At 35.9% G+C, this 20614-nt stretch overlaps 1 protein-coding gene across 3 annotated transcripts in view; it reads right to left on the reverse strand.

Annotated features, from left to right (window-relative positions):
- Positions 1-1410: 1410 nt before the first annotated feature.
- LOC125683579 (uncharacterized) overlaps positions 1411-20614 on the reverse strand; it is a 30200-nt gene continuing 10996 nt past the window's right edge. For 2 of the 3 annotated variants that reach the window (XM_056139446.1, XM_056139448.1), the window contains exons 2-6: positions 11660-11988; positions 6599-6660; positions 5901-6137; positions 3512-3620; positions 1411-1807 (exon numbers count right to left, since the gene is read on the reverse strand). In XM_056139446.1, coding sequence (XP_055995421.1) covers positions 1605-1807; positions 3512-3620; positions 5901-6137; positions 6599-6660; positions 11660-11963 — 915 coding nt within the window. In that variant the 5' untranslated portion in view covers positions 11964-11988 and the 3' untranslated portion in view covers positions 1411-1604. The remainder of the gene's footprint in view (positions 1808-3511; positions 3621-5900; positions 6138-6598; positions 6661-11659; positions 11989-20614) is intronic. The other variant, XM_056139447.1, reaches the window with a different exon arrangement.

Genomic DNA, 20614 nt, shown 5'->3' on the forward strand with positions numbered 1-20614 from the left:
AGTGATCAATTTCATAACTCCTATAAGCAATACAAAATAGAGAGTTTGGCAAACACGGATCTCTGGACACACCAGAGGTGGGATCAGGTGTCTAGGAGGAGTAAGCATCCCTTGTCGACCGGCCACATCCACCGTGAGCCCTATATCCTGATCAGGTATCTGTAGACAAAATCAGTGTGCCAAGAACGTTCTAACAATCGGTATGAAACACGTTGGAAAGCATTTGACCCAATAATAGGTTGTATTGGCGAACTAGATCGTTATAGCGACCATAAAATTTGCGAAATGCTGATTTTAATCGACTATTGAAACCCCTGTACCATCAACCTGTTTGTCAGTAGCTTGCCTCGATTTATATGCAATTGAAAGACCGATGCTCTCTGAATCAGAACATTTTGAAATGAGGGGTTTCAGGTCCTATATCAGCAGCATCAGAAATGACATCCCTAGCTGGGCTATAGATGAAAGAAGACGAAGAACACAAAAATGTAGGTGGATTAAGTAGAGGATGAGTTATATCTAGGCACTGCAAAGTTTGTTTGTAATTAAAAAGTTTCGATGGAATAGTAGAAGTGCATTGGTAGGAAATATAGGATGTAGACTAGAACTTGAAATATGTTGGAATACAAGACTGAACTTTTTTATGACGAAGAATGTTGATTATGCTGACATATATTCCTTTGTTAGTAAATATGAGTTGAAGGAACTGGCGGAATGATGCGGAAGGATTATCATTTATATACTGCGGTGGTTTAAAGAGGTATTGGTGGTAAAAATCTATAATCATAGAATTCAGTATATATTCTGGTGTTGAAAATACAAAGTATAGAATAACTTTGTCTTCGACAAATAACGTATTCAAAACTCTCGATGGAATAGAGTACAGTTTTGTGCGAACATGATGTGGACGTAATCTGTTGACGTAAGGTAAATGTAAATCAGTGTGACGTCGCATATAATTAGAATTTTGTATGAACGATGTCCATGACTGCGTTTGCGTCTTTGTATATGGAAAAGTCCCATCACATTGACGTTATTTCCTTGTCGACAGGTCCAATTTCCTACATTGTATACATTATCATTACGTCCATGTGGAAATGCAGTACATACAGTCTTTATCCATGTTTGAATGTGTTTAAAAATAAAACGTGCTTTTGACGATTTTTTTTGTTTTAAATGAAACTAGGACAATAACACTATTCTGATTCATCACAGAAGTACTTTCAAGGTGATCTTGAAAATCGTTGGAGCATTTCTTACAGGAGTTATGAGATTGATCACTGTTCGTTATCTTTACCTTTCATTGGCAACATCTACAAAGTTCATGTTGAAATGTGCGAACCATATTTTGCATTCTCGTAAGACAGATTTTATTTGAAACCTTGCACGTTTCCATGAGTTTCAACAGTCTTGAAATAAAAGGTCTTGTTTATTAATCACATATATGATAGAGCAACACATAGAATGCTATATAAGATTTAAAAAAAAGAAGAGTAAAAATGATTATTTATAAAATCATTGCAAGCATGCTAACCATTTTGAATATGATGACCGTCCAAAAGTAAAAGAGACATCTTTAATCATTGTCAGTCTATGGATCACAATTAAGAATATTCCTTACAAAGCTTCTGCAGATGATGTATTTGAAACTTTGAAAGTTCTTTGTCGGTACTGATCACACAGTCTTCCTTTGATAATTTCTTCAGTATCGGGTGGTTGTTTATACATGTTAATTTCTGTGAGTAGAGGCATCCATCTTTGAAGTCTCTGGAGTCGCCATGTAACATGTAAATCACCACTGCTTTTCCTATGGAATCAAAGATATGATAAGTGTTTATTTTGCTATAAATATTTTGAGTGACTTTAAAGGGGCATGGACACGACTTGAGCTGAAAATTTTCAAATTTTATTTTTCCATTTTTATGCACCCGAGATCAAAGAGGCATTTTGTTTTTATCATGTCTGTCATTCTGTAATTCTGTCTGAAACTTTAACCTTGCTAACTTTTGAACAGTAAGTGCTAGAACTTTGATATTTCACATGAGTATTCCTTGTGACAAGACCTTTTGGTACCCTGTGACCTTGACCTTAGAGTTTGACCTTCGTTTTTAAAAAATAATTTTCACTTTGTTAATAACTTTTTAACATTAAGTGCTAGGGCTTTTATAAAACTTTTGAACTAAAGAAATCATAACATATTAGAGTTTTCATATATCACATGAGTATTCCTTGTGATAAGACCTTTCTGATGGTACTAAAGCTTTTGGCCTATTTCAAATTTTGTTTTACATTGGTCATAACTTCTAAATGGTAAATTTAGAGCTTCATATTGCACATGAGCATTTCTTGTCACAAGATCTTTCTACTGGTACCAAGATATTTTTTCTTGTGACCTTGGCCATATTTGGAACTGGCCATTAGCGGGGACATTTTTGTTTCACAAAGACATCTTGTTATTGTCTACATTGCTTAATAAATTATTTCTGATGGTCAACCAAAATTTGAACATCAGTTGAGGTACAAGTGAAATACAACTCGTTGTTATAAACAAGGATCCTACCATATTTTTTGTTTACAGATGGATTGTTTAATACAAAATAGCATGTTGAAAACAAAATGAAATTTGTCAAACACTAGAAACTATTTTTAAAATTGTGTTCAGAAGCAAAATATTTACTAGTGTAAACAGAAACGTGTCATAGGCCTTATTGTTTGGCATGCTGTTTTTGGCTATATTTAGATCTAAAACTTCATAGTTATTTCGGATTTCAAACATTTCGGTTGAGCATCACTGAAGAGACATTATTTGTCGAAATGCGCATCTGGTGCATCAAAATTGGTACCGTATAAGTTTTACATAACAAAGAATTGTGAGCTCTGTATCTCTAATTTACCTCAACAACTGACATTCAAATTTTTACTGACCATTAGAAATGTCTTAGTTGAGATTCTAAACATTAAAAATCGAAAAATAAAATTTGAAAATTTTCAGCTCTAATCGTGCCCATGCCCCTTTAATGTCTCATAAGTTCAGAACATACACAACTCCACTAAAGCTCCTGCCATTTCTTTTCAACGTTTTTAGGGACTTCAGTAGTATCTCAAAATTCTGAAAAAGGTGAAGATAATGCTCACTGATCGATGGAAAAATGGCGAAAAACCATTGATCAACCTCTATACAAAATTCAGAGTAGAGCAAATACGGAAACCTGGAAACACCTGAGATGAAATCAGGTATGTGGGAGGAATAAAAATATGCTGCTGATCGGTCACATATCTTGATATACAATTAGATAGCTTCGTGTATATATAGACTGTAATCGTATTATTTAAGAAACAAAATGACTTATTTTGAAATTTTGATGATTAACATAATCTGATAGCGTTCAAAATGAAAACGATAACCTGAATTTTCATCGGAATTACTAATTATTATTCATATCGTATCACAGATCGGAAATATGTTACAATTTCTCAATAACATTTACAATTTTATTTTGAAGAGATTTACCTCCTGTACTTTCTACAACCTCGACTGTCCTTTTTCTTAACTGACTTGTATCGTCGGCGTCTTCCATAATAATGTGGCGTTCGTTGCATTTCACGAATAGGAAAACAAGCTATATATAGTAAATGACAAATATACTCCACGACATGAGTAATGAAAATTAAATTTCATTCAGTTTGCAAAAATACATATAGAACTTATGCATCTGGACGATCTTGCATGATATAGGAAAAAGTGAAGATAACGAACAGTGATCGATCTCATAGTTACTATAAGGAATACAGAATAGAGAGTTCGGTAAACACGGATCCCTAGATATATTAGAGGTGGGGTAAGATTTATTGGAGAAGTAAACATCCTCTGTCGACCGGTCACACCCACCTGTGATCCCTATATTTTGATCAGGTAAACGGAGTAATATGTAGTCAGATCGGTGTGCCGAGACAGGCCGAACAATTGGTATGAAATACGACAGCCAACATTTTACCGAATGACAGGTTGTATTTGCAAACTAGATTGTTAGATCGACCATAAAATTTGCGAAATGCTGACTGTTGAACCTTCAGTAGCCCGTCTCCATCTAAAAACCGATCATACGCAGAACAAGCTCTTGTGTATCGATTCAGTTGAGTGATATAACCACCATATCAGGTGATAATGGAATATTGCTACATAAATATATGTTGACGACGGAGAAGCTGAAATAATTTCGTTTGTCATAAAGTTGAGTTGTTATAGGACTATATTTCCCCTGGGGATCCGGGTCAGAATAGATCCTCAGTACCCCCCTTGCTTGTCGTAAGAGGCGACTAAATGGAGCGGTCCTTCAGAAGAGACCGCAAAAAGCGATGTCCCTTTATCGTGCCACGCCTGCTGTGACACGATAAAAATAACTCCCTGCTCAATGGCCTTAGACGCCGAGCATAAGCCTAGATTTTGTAGCCCTTCATCGGCAGTGGTGACGTTTCCATGTGAGTGAAATATTCTCGAGAGGGACGTTAAACAATATTCAATCAATCAATCTTTTATGTCTTACATTGTTTCTAGATCGATACCTGCAATGTTGTCGTATATGAAAATTGATGAATGACTATATGATTGATAGTTTAGAAGATATAATTAGAATAGCGAATGCAGCGAGCTCTAAAGATTTGGACAGAGGAAATTCGAGTCAACATGTATGTCCAATGAATTGTTTGTGTCAAAAAGATTTTCACAATCCAAACGACTATACTTTTAGGTCTCACAAAGATACAATTCGTTGACCTGAGATCCAAGGTTATGAACATACGTGGATTAACTCAATTTCATGCCATTGCAATATGTAAGGCATTGCTTAGAAATTAACTCAATTTCATCCTAGTCTTACATGAGATTGCAATATGTAAGGCACTATATTGATTGGAAATTAGTATATATAAAGATATACCGGTATACCATTGCCTGGGCAAAACTCTGATGTGACGTCACTATGTTTTAGAATGTAGTGTTAGATCTAATTGAGATGATAGTTAAGTACATGAGACTCCCCCACGTTTTCTTGACTCACAATAAGTGCTCAGTTTCAACTTCTTGATAAACCTGATAATGCGAAACATAGTGACGGTGTCCAGTTGTGGCTATAGGGTAAATTCATCGAAAAACCACTTTTAAAATTCTAACAGTGAAATCATATTTATGTCTATGAAAATATGCACCTGTTTGCGTCATATCTTATGACCATGACCTGTTTGATTAATGCTTAACTTTTGAATACAAAAAAGGGGGGGTGAAGACCGCGGAAGTGACTGGTCAATAGTGATGTTCATCTCTCTCAGGCGCATGATCCCACCTCTGGTGTTTAGGGGTCTGTATTTGTCTCGTTCTCATTATTGCATTCCTCATAAGATTGATGACTATTTGTTATTTTTTGTAGCAAACGTGATTTACATTCACCTACAACAGGTTACCGCTGGTATTTTTAATCCTTGAAACTCTTTTAACAATGCGATATCGTTCTAAATTATTTTTTTGCAAAAATATATAAATAATACAACATTAGGATTGTCACATAGAATTTCAGCATATCGCCTACTTGTTATCAAATAAAGATTTCGGGTTTTTCTTGTAATTCAATCTTACATCACACTACATATTGTTTTCTTCGTTGTCAGGTGAATACAGAGAGAGGGCCGACGATCCGAATGTTCTTCCCAGAGTTTGGTAGACATCCAATTTATCTTGCCATTTTGAAATACTTCCAGTTGTAAAATTCTATGTGTCAGTCCTAAGATTGTACCCCATGGAAAATTATATGGGATGGAATCCTTTATCTTTGATACAAATCTTAGTACAGTACCCTCAGTACATTGGTATATTGTAACATACAGTGATCATTGTTATTTTCGATTACCTTCGCATTGATGTCATATATATCGTTTTCCTCACTTATTAGCTTGTGGGAAATCTGACGATCAGTTAGGAAGGATTCGGCAAGATTCTCATCAACAGATGACCAAGTACTTGTAAATCGTGCGATGACTGATTCTCTTCTAGGTTTTATACTAAGTCGATGCATTGCATGAGAAGCCCGTTGTGAGGCACTTGAAATTTCGTTGGAAGTACTCAAAGTTCCCTTACTCCTGCCATCCTATATAAGAGCCGCCATTCTTATAACATTTTATTAAAGTTAATTCATTAAAGTTCAATGATATAAATATATTTATGTCATCAATGACTGTATTGAAATGTAACGCCTACACTTGTGATTACATGCTTCATTTCCTCTCATATTCTCTGAGTATCATTTTTCCTTCTCATTTAAGGTTTTGCGGTCCGTGGTAATTGTTTATATATTGCCCTAAACAAGATTCAATACTCAATTTCAAAAACTCATGATCATACTTAATTTTCATTTTGGAATTCCAATCTCTAGTAATCAAGGCACTTAATGAAGAAATTGTAAAGAAATTCATATGATTGATCTGTCAAAGCGAAAGAGAAAAAGTGAATCATATCTTTATATCTCATATTGATCCGTATATCTGATACATTTTCTTAATTTCAAAAGGAAACATCCTAAATCTAATTTAAAGTCATTTTATATATTACCTTGAATTTCAGCCACAGAAACAAGAAAATTATTACGATGGTAACCGCCAGAAGACTCTGCACTGAAAGACAAAATAATGATATATTTTATATAACGTATCCTTATCAAGTTATGTATATTCATACATCGTAAAATTGTTCAGTTAATTGAATGAGTTGTAACATTGATTTAATCTTTACAAAATAACAGAAGGGAGACTCGCAAAATCTTTTTTCTTTGTCCTTTGTCTTCATTGTATCAAAATAACATATATGAGAAAAGGACATGTCGTGCCGAAAATTTGACAATTCACTGCACTGTTGTCGTTTTAGTATATATATATATATATATATATATATATATATATATATATAAGCACGAAAACCCAACAACACCCTAATTTCTTAAAGTGTCGGATCTGAGAAGATACAAGGCCAGAAAGAAATTTATAAAAGCACTTAAAAGGCCACGACACTGTTGGTTATTTAAAACTCAAATTTTCGACGCAACCCGCGTCTTTATCAAGAGACATATATTAAATAAACAAACAACACACACCACGAAAAACGACAAGTATCAATAAACTACATTGGTAACAAGAATGAGAAGTCTAAGGAAAAAGATACTGTATTATCTTTTTCAAGCTAATATATTTTTCAAGGTCAGACAAATTAAAGCGACATTCTAGAAATTCTAATATCACGACATAAAGAGCTATGTGAATTCGAACTAATGTTAATTTGGATTAATGTTTTAACATAGTTTAGAGGTCTCAAGATGATATATTAATGATATACTAGTCTTCAAAGTCAATACATTTTTTCTTATTATCACGCCCCCCTTTTTAAAAAAAGAGAATATATATGTATATATATATATATATATATATATATATATATATATATATATATTGATACCAAAAAGTTAATTTTAGCACCGATTTTCATGATAGAGGACCTTATAGATTATCAATAAATGTATAAAGCATTTGTTGTTTGTCTTATAAATGTTAAACTTCCAGTCTAGACTAAACGTGTTGCATGGTGATATTGCCTAGACAGGATAATCATGCTTATGAAAAAGGTAAGCATGAGTCAATGATCAAGGTCAACAGGGAATATTTACTCCTCCTAGGCTCCTGACTCCACATCTGGTATATTCAGGGTTCTGTGTTTGCCCTACTCTCAATTTTGTATTCTTTATAAAAAGTAACGTTATCAAACAGTGATCATTCTCACAAACCCTATAAAGAATACAAAATTAAGAGAACGGCTATTATGGATCCTTGAATATGCCAGAGGAGGGATCAGGTGCCTGGGAGGAATAAGCATCTACTTCAGAAATTTAACGGTAAGCATCCTATAATCTGCAGAAAACAAGTGGATACTCATCCAAATTTCTCTGAAAATTAGTATCACTTTCAGTGGATACGTCAACAAATCAATAGCATATCATATGACTGCAACTTAACTTCAGTCTACAACAGTATCAGCTATTCCATCAGATTTAGGCATTGTCTGAATGATCATTTTTTTATGTTCTGTAAGGCATGTTCAATACTGACCCTGCGTCATCTCGGGGGTCCTCTCTATCCCATCATTATTAAGAGGCTGCACATGTTTTTTTATTTTATTTTAGGTATATTGAAGACGTTTTATCCATTAACTACAATAAACCCTATATCTTTATCAGGCAAAGAGAGAAATCCGTAATCAAAATCGGTATATTTTAATCAATGGTATATTAATTGTTTTGAAGCATGTCAGACAGTATTCGATCTAATGACAGGTTGTATTTGCAAATTAGATCATTAAATATTCTTAGATCATATCAGGGGCCCGCGTTTGCCCCACTTTCAATTTAGTATTCGTTATGGCATACATTTATGAGATTGACCATTGTTAGCTATTTTCATTTCATCATTATAGCGACAATAGTTTGCGTAATGTTTGTATTAGATGGTATATTTGATACCCCTGTAACATTGTTAGTGGCCTGCCTCGATTAATCATACGCAGGAAATGCTTAAGGATATCATTTCAGTAATTCGTGTGGAAATTCAATTACTTCCATGAAAGGTGAAGATAACGAACAGTGATCAATCTCACAACTCCTATAAGCAATACAAAATAGACAGCTGGGCACACACGGACCCCTGGACACACCAGAAGTGGGATCGGGTACCTAGGAGGAGTAAGCATCCCCTGTCGACTGGTCACACCCGCCGTGAGCCCTATATCCTGATCAGGTAAACGGAGCTATCCATAGTCAAAATCAGTGTGCCAAGAACGGCTTAACAATCGGTATGAAACATGTCAGACAGCATTTGACCCAATGATAGGTTGTATTGACGAACTAGATCGTTATAATGACCATAGAATTTGCGAAATGCTGACTCCAATCGAGACTGTTGAAACCCCTGTACCATCAACTTGTACCATCATCTATAACGTTGATTAATATTCATTGTTTCATTTGTTTGATTGTACCATATATGTCGGTGATGCGTGTTTCATTTTCACAACCTGTTGATGTTAAGACCTTGTCACACTATAGCGTTTTGAAAAATTGGAGAAATGTCGACATTCTTCAAATTGAGTTTCCAGGTCAACGTTGTTTTAACGTTCTTGTAACGCTTGGGTAACGTTCGCGCAGTGTCAGGCGACGTTTGTGGTCGAAAATAGCAACAAAACCTAATTTCAAAGTAATTATTTGTATAAAACATTATTAATAAATGTAATATTGTTTATATGGTAAAATTACTTATTTGTATTAAACATTGTTACAAAATAAAATATTGCCTGAATAATATAAAAATACTTCTTTTATATAAATCTTTATTAGAAAGATTGCGAATAAAATAATGACTGTGTAATAAATAAACGTGAGAAGAATCAAAAACATATTAATTTAAATGTATATTTCATGCAACCATGAATTACTACGCAATCATGATGTATATACCAGTATTTGCCTAACATGTACATACATTATTCATGCATACGCATATTCAGGTATGCACATATAGGGTTACTATAATTTAAAAAATTTAGGGGGGGGGGGGCTAAGAAATTAAAGGACAAAAGTCCATGCCAAAATAAATAAAGCGAAAGGCAAACATGTCACATGTCTTTTGATTTCACAGAAACAAGACATTTATTAATAATGTTTTATACAAATAACTACTTTGAAATGACACACACAATATTACATTTATTATCACTGTTATCTACAAATAAGTTATTGTAAATTACACATACAATATTTCAGTTTCTAAAAATTTTGTCTACCAAAAAGTAAAGTCTATATTAAGTCCATTCTGCACAGCAGCACTAGGGTCCAGGTCTACACCATCCTGTCCTGCCAGTCCAGTGCCCCAGCTGAGGAGTTTACCCAGTGCCTGATAAGGTTCCTCTGCTTCTTGGCTTCCTTGGTCGCAGTGTTGGGGCCTGCAACAACCTGTGTGTCTTCCAGATTCAAGCCATCTCTCCAGGCACCAGGCACAAAGTCTTCTTCTGGACCTTCTGATTGGTCCAGCTGTTGGTTCTGCAGCGTTGGATACCTGACCCTCATCAGGTTGTGAAGGACCAAGCAGGTCTTCACTATCAGCCTCACTGTCTCTGGCTTGTGCTGCATAGTGCCCAGAATCCCAAAAGCGTTCTCCACGATCCTCTTTGCTCTCGATAGCCTGTAGTTAAAGATGCGCTCCTCCTGTGATAGACCACGGATACTGTAGGGCTTCATCATGTAGGCTCTCAGGGCACAGGTTTCATCTCCAGTGAAGAAGTATGGAACATCTGTAGTGTCTTGCGGGAGAGGTGTAGGCTATGGAAACCAAAGCAGGTCGTCTTCAGTTCCATGTTTCAGCTCACTGCAGTTGTAGATCTGGGAATCGGATGCTGATCCCAGGCCTCCCAAGATCTGCCCACAGGAACTTGTAGTAAGCATCTACAAGGGTCAGCAACACGATGGGATAGAACCCCTTGTAGTTGTAGTACAAGGAGCCACTCTGTGCAGGACACCTAATGGCCACATGATTGCCATCTAGTGCTCCCAGGGCATTGGGAAGTTCCACCTCTGTCTCAGCTCATCAAACATCTCTGGTGGCATGCGGATGAAGTTGTGGAAGGAGGCTTGGTCGTCAGCTCTGAGTTCAGGCATCAGCTTGTCATAAACACCAAACTGGGGTCGCCTTCCTATCCAAGGTCTCACCCAGCTCTTTCTCCCTCTCCTCTTCCTTTTCTTCTTGGACTCTGTCTTGGACATCTTGACCTGGTGCAGGAGGTTGCTGTGATACATGAGAGCAGCAACAGCATACTGGTGTTTATCTTGGTCTGTCATTCTTCTGAGGTCTTCACTCTGTGAAAGTTCCAACAGGGCGGTGGCCTCTGCAAACCCCTTTATATATGCCAAGTGGCCGCCAAACCCTTCTGAACGCTACCAGTAAGTTACAGGCACGTTATAAGGACGTTACATGAACGTTACACTGACGCTGCAAAATTTCCGACCGCTGACAGACGTTAGGAAGACGCTGAAAGAGCGTTAAGAACTCTCGGCGAACGCTCTCGAACGCTGTGAAACGTTGGCGACACACTGGACAGACGTTCGATAGACGTTACACAGGCGTTAAGCAAGCTTTACCCTAGCGCTTGCCAGGCGCCGGACACTCGACACTGATGGGCGCCTAGCGTCCAGGGAACATCCTGACTTTCGAGTAACGCCCGACAACTTTCGTGTAATGTTCCTCTAACGCGTAAGTAGCGTTTTGATAGAACGTCGTTAATTTTTGTGCACACTCAAAAATTTTTTTCACCCTCAGCGTTTGCCTACATCCCTCCACGTTCCCCAACGTTTGCCGACGCTGGTCTAACTTGTTTCTAGCGTTCTCGACGTTCTTCTGCGTTTTGCAACACGTTATTCGAACTCTGGTGAGAGCGTCATAGTGTGACAGATCCTTTAGCTGTATCATTAAAGCATAAGATGATGATGAAGATAGATACAGTACGAGACCTTAAATATATTCTAACGTTTACTATTCAAATTCAAAAATATAATTAGTCCAATAATAGTAATTGTTTTACCCAGAGAAATGTTGTGTTGTTGTTTTTTGACTTCACCATTCTTCAATTGTTGTTTGTTTTCATTCCTTTTAACTATTGCCTTAAGCCATCGTATCTCCCACTGCAGTCTATTGTGCTCGCGAGCATAGGTAAAACTTTTTTGTGAATTGAGCATGATTATAAAATACGAGTTAATAATTGTCATGATCGTGACAATGAGAAGCGTGATCATGACAATGAGAAGCCAAATCTTATCTTTCTTTGTCCAAATTCCATTGTCCCTCACAGTTCCACTTTCTTCACTTTTCTCCGTCGTATTTTCCATAGTATCGAACTTTTAATCTAAGCTGCTGCAGAAAAAAAAATGCATTGTTTAAATTGATTTTATCTAACAAATTCAGTGGTGGGCATATATGATGAAATAAGGACGATATATTACAAATATAAACTGCATAGTTTTATCCTTTTGTGGTTAATGAAGCAGAAGAGATGGAAAAATTAAGGTATATGTATTGGTTTCAGCTGGCAAAGCTTATAACAACTTTGTCTTCGTATGGTTAGAAAACAAGAGGCCCATGGGCCTTATCGATCACCTGAATATTAATTAAGAGTATTGCTAGCCTCATATTACGAAATGTATGATTTTCCTCTTCAGCGTATATGAGCTAAATTCTTATATTCGCTAGCAGTATAGAACAAGGTGCGTTCATAAAATACAAATGACGCCGAAGGTGCCCACTTTAATATATTTTTTTTTTACATACCATACGTTATAAAAACACTATATACAGTCCCTGAAACGTTCTACTTTCCCACTTGAACGGTGAATGCAAAATGGTCTATTCATTCGGTATATTTCGGATTTTCCCCTTGGATTGTACTTCTTTATAATCAGGTAGAGAATATAGATATGAATACATATGTTTGTTCATTTTTGTGCAAATACTGGATGTATACTTCTTATGAAAACAATCGTAAATTTCACATCAATGCACGTAACAATGATGGACAAACAAACAAAATCATATGTTCATTGTTTACAGTATTGCATATTCTGTACAGATGAATGTATACATGCATATTTTATAACATTTAGAATTCTTGACATTTTCATAAATCATGAATAACGGTGCTTTATCTCGGTATGCTACATATAATTATATATTTTGACTTAAGATGCATAGTATTATATTTCTTAATACAAGAGTATAAATGATGCATGTGAATTAAAGATAGTCTAGTAATTAGCGCCAAGAATTTACAGATACACATGCATTACTTCAAAATTTACGAGCGCGGTCGTTTGGATTACACGCAATTAAAAAAATCCCCGAAAGGAGTCGAGATAAATGCATTGAACAACCAGCATGGGAAGAAGTCTAGTAATTAGCGCCAAGAATTTACAGATGCACATGCATTACTTCAAAATTTACGAGCGCGGTCGTTTGGATTACACGCAATTAAAAAAATCCCCGAAAGGAGTCGAGAAAAATGCATTGAACAACCAGCACGGGTAGAACAGGTACATCATGTACCTCGTGTTGACACCTGAACTCTTCTAAATAGTATAAAAGGTTTATTCCCACGTAGATTTTGCGTAATTCACTTTACTGTAAATACAGATATAGTATATCGAACTGAGAAAATAATCTCCCAGAATTAATGTACGTACGTACAAAATAAATAGTGTGACCATGAATTTACATTTAGATTGTGCAATATTTGTATATTTTTGATGCAGATAAAACTGTTTATTGCACTGAACTATGCGTATATCATATGTGGGGCAGAAATATACGAGATATATTTCCTCTTTATATTAGGGACAAACGGTTCAAAACTTTTAAATATGGGGAAAGGAGTAAATGTATTTATTGACAATGTCTCTCATTAAGATAGGCGTAAAATGATCAGAAATATTTGTCAAATCAATTTGACATTTGAGCACGAATGTGCATTGAAACGTACAGTGTAGCATAGTTTTTTAAGAGAGAGAGAGAGAAGTGGGTGTTAAGAAAAATGATAAACTTATATCCTGGTGTCACCGGTTTTCGATAGTGCAGTACTATTTTTATATATTTAATATATTCAGCAATTATTTCTCACCTGAATTTTATCTGTTCTAATCAATTAACTCTATCTAATGAATATATGCTGTTTTTTGTTTAAAACTATCAAAATCCAGGTAGCATTTCAACTTTCGTTAGATCCGCCATAATCAAATTTGTTTTGACTGACGTCACCTATTTTCGATAGTAAGTATGGCGCGCTGTTAGTGTTAAAACAACATTAAATAGAATGATTCTTTTATTCTTATTTTTTCGACCAAATTGATTACATTAAATAATGAACAAATAAAGCAACTTCAAACAATTTTAAATAGTGGTGAAGGTCCTGAAGACACACACCCAATGTTATTACGCCCATTTATCATATTTTAAAGTTGTCTAGGGGACTTGGAAACATTTGGCAGTAACAATTCAGCATGGACACTCATTCCATATTTTATCGACTGGAAAGCATTGCCCAAGGCCTGTGGATCATCATTCTTATAATTTCCTCTCTGGATGGAAAATATCTGCAAAGAAATAAACAAGAAATCAATAAAAACAAATTTTAAAACAGAGAATTTTTTAAAAAACGTATGGTAATATGACTATAATGCGTTTCCATACTGTTCTCTTGAACCGATAGTTCACCCAAAGAGAGGCTTATCTATTTTTAGAACACAGCATTGAGTTTATTATCAGACGACAGCATAGGTGAAGAGGACGCTGTTTTCGACGGAAAATAATCAGATTTTCATTGTGGTTTTTTTGGCATTGGGAAAAATGGTGTTTTCAGAATAGATGCACACAGAATTGTAGTCTTACCTCTTTGAAAAGCGTAATTCTCGATCTTTTTGGCTATCTGACACTTCTTGTTACTGACGCTGATTTTGGGAAAAACAATCCGAAAAATGACATTACAATTATCGAATGATCGTTAAAAATAATAACCTATCGAAATTAGGATACTATCGAAAATAGGTAACGGCACAATATATAGAATTCTTGTCAAGTGAGACAAAATAAAATATAATAAATGGTGCTTTTGTCCATACTTGAAAATATTAAAATGATAATTCGGGTGGGGGCGAGGTATTTATTAACTGAAACGGCCTCATTTTCGTACACGTACCAGCGCTCGTTGCTCGTTCTTCGCTATATGCACATGTATACGGGTTAAATTCATAACTGAAGTCTATTTCATTTTTCTCTCATTCAGAACTTCTCCCACATTTTACCCTAACAATACTTGTGTTTTGTAATAATAATAACAATGATTTATTCTATTCTTTGATATTGATGAGTAATCCGCAGTTGATAATCCTGATATTTGTACTTTATAAATTAAATTTCTGATATAATAAGAAGTTAATATACTTTCACTCTTATGCACAAGTTCCTTTTTTTTCATTTTTGCCTTGCTATGAAAATCGATCCTTTGACTTTGGTGTTCCGAATGAAAGTGAACGGTGAACGCTTTGTGAACGGTGAACGCACGGTGAGGTGCAAAACTGTAAACGGAGAGCGCACGGTGAACGAACGGAGAGCGAACGGAAAAATGGTAAAGTAGAACGTTTCAGGGACTGTAACCGTCCAAGAGTTAGAACCATGCGGTGTAAAATACACGATTTACTACATTTCTTTCTGTTTTTCCAAAATATGCATTTAATAATGGATAAATTAAGCTTTTCCATTTTCATTTTCTAATATTTATGTAACAATGCTCTGTGTACGATCAATGTTTAAAATAAGGCAGGGTACTGACCAATAAGTTGATGTTACAAGAGTTTCAACAGCCTCGTTTAAATTCAGTCTTTTGCCAATTTTATGGTCGTAATAACGAGCGAATTTAGAAATTCAATCTGCCATTTGGTCCAATGCTGTCTGGCATTTTTCATAACAATTGTATGTCCATTCTTGCACACTGATTTTGACTATAGACTACTCCGTTTATCTGATCCAGATATAAGGTGCATACTGGGCGTGATCGGTCAATAGAGGATGCTTACTTCTTCTAGATAGTTGATCCCTCTACTTGTCTACCCAGGGGTCAGAGTTTACCAAACTTTTAATTTTTTTTAATTCTTTATAGCGATTCTGAGATTGATTGCCTCAGAGGAGTAAAAGGATGAGCGTGATCCGATTGACGCAGAACATACATTGCGTATTGAATCCGCTGGTCGTAATGAAATGTTGTTATATAGATATAGGGACGATGGAGAGGCTGAAGTTATCCCATTTATCATAACGTTAACTTGTGAGTTTGTTGTTAGCGTCTACATTCAGTAAAATGTCCAAACATAAAACAGATGTGGATATTTTATTTTATCTTATATTCTTTAACGTCTGTTACACCCCAAATCGTCGCCCGTCGATTTGGGATGGGCGATGATTTGGGGTTTCTTATGTAACACCCCAAATTGTCGCCCGTCCTAAATTATCACAGGCGGTGATTTGGGCATAATCTCACATCCCAAATTGTCGTCCCCCTTGCTGCAACCTTTTGGAAACATCATTTACACACAAACTGGCCCTGTTTGTTAACTCCTTTTCCTCTCCACCTCTTTCTTCTTCTGTGGTCCAGCTATGACCGCAATAAATGAATTTGCCTTTTGTTGTAGGTTCATTCTGCTGATCATGGGGTTGTCAGGTTTTGTGCACCGCAGATTTGTTAGTGACCTCAGATTATATTAGATTACGCCTGTTAGTCACCGTTTGGACACTCTCCTACCGTTTGGACACTCGTGAAAACCTCGAGAAACACCCATCCTTCCTCTTTATTTTTCAAAATTTTGTGTGTTTAACTTGTTGATCTCTCCCTCTCTATCAAATGGAACCTATAGGTTTAGTACCATATAACCCGCATGCAAAATTCCAGCTCAATCGGTTCACACACATCAGAGCGACAGTCGAAAATAGTTCGCTATGACAGCCCTTGGCGCATAGAGTTCGCGATCAAGAGATTTCATGTTACGGGAAGCACATGCCAGGAACACATGTAACCAACATATTGGTTCACAAATACCAGAGATATTGCCGAGTTGCTGAAAATTGTACACAACTCGCGCCGCTTTAAGGACATGCGGGACGATGTGGCCAAAAATAACCTGTCAATGAATATTTTTCTTTTTTTCATGAAGCACCTCAGGATGTCCTTTACAATGTGTATAAATTTCATGGCCACTTTCTAGGTATACAAGGGAGATAATAAGCTTTGAATTACTCCCCTTTTCGAAAATTGTGAATTTTACGAGATCATTCCGATTTTCATTTCAAAAAATAATTTGATGGAATTTTTATATATATGTTTTACAATAATCTTTGAAATATCTGCATAAGATAAAATAAATAATAATAACATGCTTAAACATAACCATATAATAAGAAATTGGGAAAATTTAAGGATTTGGGGTGAAATTAGTACTCAAAAACAGGGTAGTCCAGATACTAAATGAAGCACTGCTCAAAAACCTGTCAATGATTTTTTTTTGCAAACACTGCAATTAAAAGCTATTCATATACCTAACTTCCTGTAGAAATATGAAGAGATGAAGCTAATCTTGATTTTGAGGTAAGCGTCCTTGAAGTTATTTATTGATATGCTCACTTAGAGTTAGGGTTGGCGGAATATTTTTTAAATAATAACTTTCAAGCTTATATTCTTTTCATCTACAACTACTGTTAAAAGTAATGGGGGAGGTGACAGTCTCAATTTATTTGCACGACAATTAAAAAAAAATGCTCACTGTCTAAACCGGGGGGCGGGGGGAGCCTAATTCTTTGTGCCTGTTTTGGAATACATTGTTAGAAACCTATTGTAATATTTAGAATTTTCATGATTTTGGAACAAAAATTGAGTTAATGAATACAAATTCAAATTTTAATCTTTTTTAGATATATATGTATATATTATACATGACTTTGAACAAAACGTCTAGCTCTACGATTCGTCTTCCTTCAAACCACGGGGTTAGATCTAGTTAACGTCAATATAAGGTACTACTTCGTTTGCAAGATCAATAGCTCCTCCGCGGCCAGGGTAGTTAGTGTCGCTTGACTCGATCATCTCCATACTATTTTTCAAGGTATTTATGTGTCGCACACGTTGTGACTTTGCACATTTTTCTTTTTCACATGTCTGCTTCTCGCATACTTTACGACGTGTATCATATTCATTACATTAGGCCTAGTTACCATTTTCGCAGTAGTGTTTCGTAAAGTTAGTAAAAATAGTTTGTAATATAAAATAGTTTGAGGGATAAAGTGTACTTAGATTTACATGAAAATGCTTGGGAAAATTAAACATTTCTAGCATGGACGTTAATATTTGACCAAAAGTATCGATCTTCGGCATATGGGGGGGGGGGGTATTTTTCGCAAACAATGATCGATTATAAAAGCACCAGAATAGTTCGTACGTTTCCGAAGCAAGATTCGGAGAAATGTGTGTCCAGTTCTAGTTTCACACTACTATAGTAAATACCAACAAACGATCATCATCTTACACTTGCACCGAGTCATTGTTTACGTACGATTGACTTTCCTTTTGTAAATGCCTAGATTCAAATTGCATGTACATGTAGGAGCGATTTCGATGACTTATAGGCTATACTATAAAAATTACTGTGGTGCATACTGTATATATAATACATACAATGTATATGAAAAGGGAGACTTGTAATCAATATGAAATAGAAATAAAAATTATCATTTGACAAGAATTCAATCAACAGATTTACACATGACATTTGGCAGCGGTAGCAAATTACGACAAAATATGATGACATTTTCCCCGCGGTACAACGTCCTGACGTACTTTTTTATTGTGACGTCATATAGTGTGTCTGTAGTGCATTGTGATTTTTCTCGGGAAGCTTTAGCTACGCTGTGTCCGGTTCTAAATTTATAATAAATTCGCAATCATCACGTGATCATCGTCCCGCATATCCTTAAACTGTCATTCTAGAATTCTCATTTTTGGGGAGGCATGTCAGAGGGTCACTTGTAATCTACATACAAAATTTCAGTCCAATAGCTTGAATAGGTCGACAAACACCAGATATGAGAGCGAATAGACAAACAAACAGACCAAGTGAAACCTATGTACCACCTTTCCCGCATATAAGAGGGGGTACAATAAAATATATTCTGTGTAATCTATCCTAAAAACGTCAATGAAATATTGGCAGGCGACGATTTAGGACGTGCGACGATTTGAGGTGTACTATAGTACATCCCAAATCGTCGCCCCTAATGATAGTGCAATCTTGTCCCAAATCGTCGCCGATGATTTGGGATGCCGGGTGCCTATTTGGGGTGTAACAAAGTCCCACTCGAGAATATTTCACTGATTTGGAGACCTCACCGTTGCCGATGAAGGGCTGCAAAATTTAGACCTATATGCTCGGCGCCTACGGCCGTTGAGCAGAGAGGGATCTTGATCGTACAACACCTGCTGTGAGACGGGGCCTCGGTTTTTAATTTCATCCGAAGGAACCCCCATATTGTCGCCTATGACGACAAGCAGGGTGTACGGATGACCTATTCTAACCCGGATCCCCACGGAATAACAGATGTGGAAAAATCTATAGAGTCAGGAACACTTATGGCCAAGTGTATCTATTGCACTTCCAACATGTGTGTCTATTCTTGTACAAATGTTTTGGTAATGAAACCTTTTAAATGGAATGTGTCATTCAATTTACTTTGTCAACGTTATTGTAATTTGATCAATTACATTTGTAAAATGCAGTAAATGTAATAGGAATTTAATTCAAATTAATTACTTTAGCAAAGTAATTATAATTTGAATAATTACATTGGTATCTAATTGACCCCATCCCTAATGCATGAAAGTGAATATTGATAATAAACTTTCGTCGATGGATCTCCAAAGGTTTCAAAAATATTGTCATTGAGAAACTTCAGATCAATATCAGATTACTTGTGCTTAGACTCAGAATGATGTATAACAAGGTAAAGTTTTGGGTAACCGATCACAAGAGTTCTGTCTTTTAAACGGACTTGGCTTTTAAACGGACTTGGCTTTATGTCCACATTTTGTAATCCAACTTAAACAACAAATTCCCTTTAAAATCACGCTCTACTTTTAAACAATTTAATATCCCAGTCAATGGGACGAACATATAAGAGTTACCGTAGCTGTACTTCAAAAAACCCTTACAAACAGAGATACATTGCTGGATCCAGTAAAATGTCTACCAAGCCCCAATCTTTGCTCCTCACAGAAATATTATCTAGGAAAATTCTCAACATATGCGAAAAGTGGAGTCAATCAAGTATTGATTCTAAATAAAAACATTCAAAACAACTTTTAGCTATTTGGAAGTCTCAAAACCTTCCCAAATGAGCAGCATGAAAACTATGACTTTTAAACATTTTACACGACCATTCTTTACGATGAATTAAAGAACTAGACTTCTAAAAGTTGCTTATTTAATGAAGATGGTTAGAATTATGATCCGTACAAAGACAATGTTGTTAGAAGCTCTCTCAGCTGGAACCAAAACATATACCTCGTACAGGCTATGTAATTCTTCCATCATTTCTGGTTTACTAGACACATAATGATAGATGGTACGCATTGTGTTTTACTGTGTGTAATACTAGATTTCAACATTCCTTTTATTGTTTAGAGAGTTGGGCAAACACGGACTCCTCGATACACTAGAAGAAAGATAAGCACTCCCTGTCGACCGGTCACCCGCAATGAGCACTATATCTCGATCAGGTCAACGGAGTTATTCGTAGTCAAAATCAGTGTGTCAAGAACAGCCTAACAATCGGTATGAAACACGTCAGACAGCATTTGATCAATGAAAGCTTGTATTGGCAAACTAGATCGTTATAACGACCATAGAATTTGCGAAATGCTGACTTTAAACGAGACTATTAAAACCCTGCACCA

This window comes from Ostrea edulis, chromosome 6 (assembly GCF_947568905.1).
Source record: "Ostrea edulis chromosome 6, xbOstEdul1.1, whole genome shotgun sequence".
Lineage (NCBI taxonomy): Eukaryota > Metazoa > Mollusca > Bivalvia > Ostreida > Ostreidae > Ostrea > Ostrea edulis.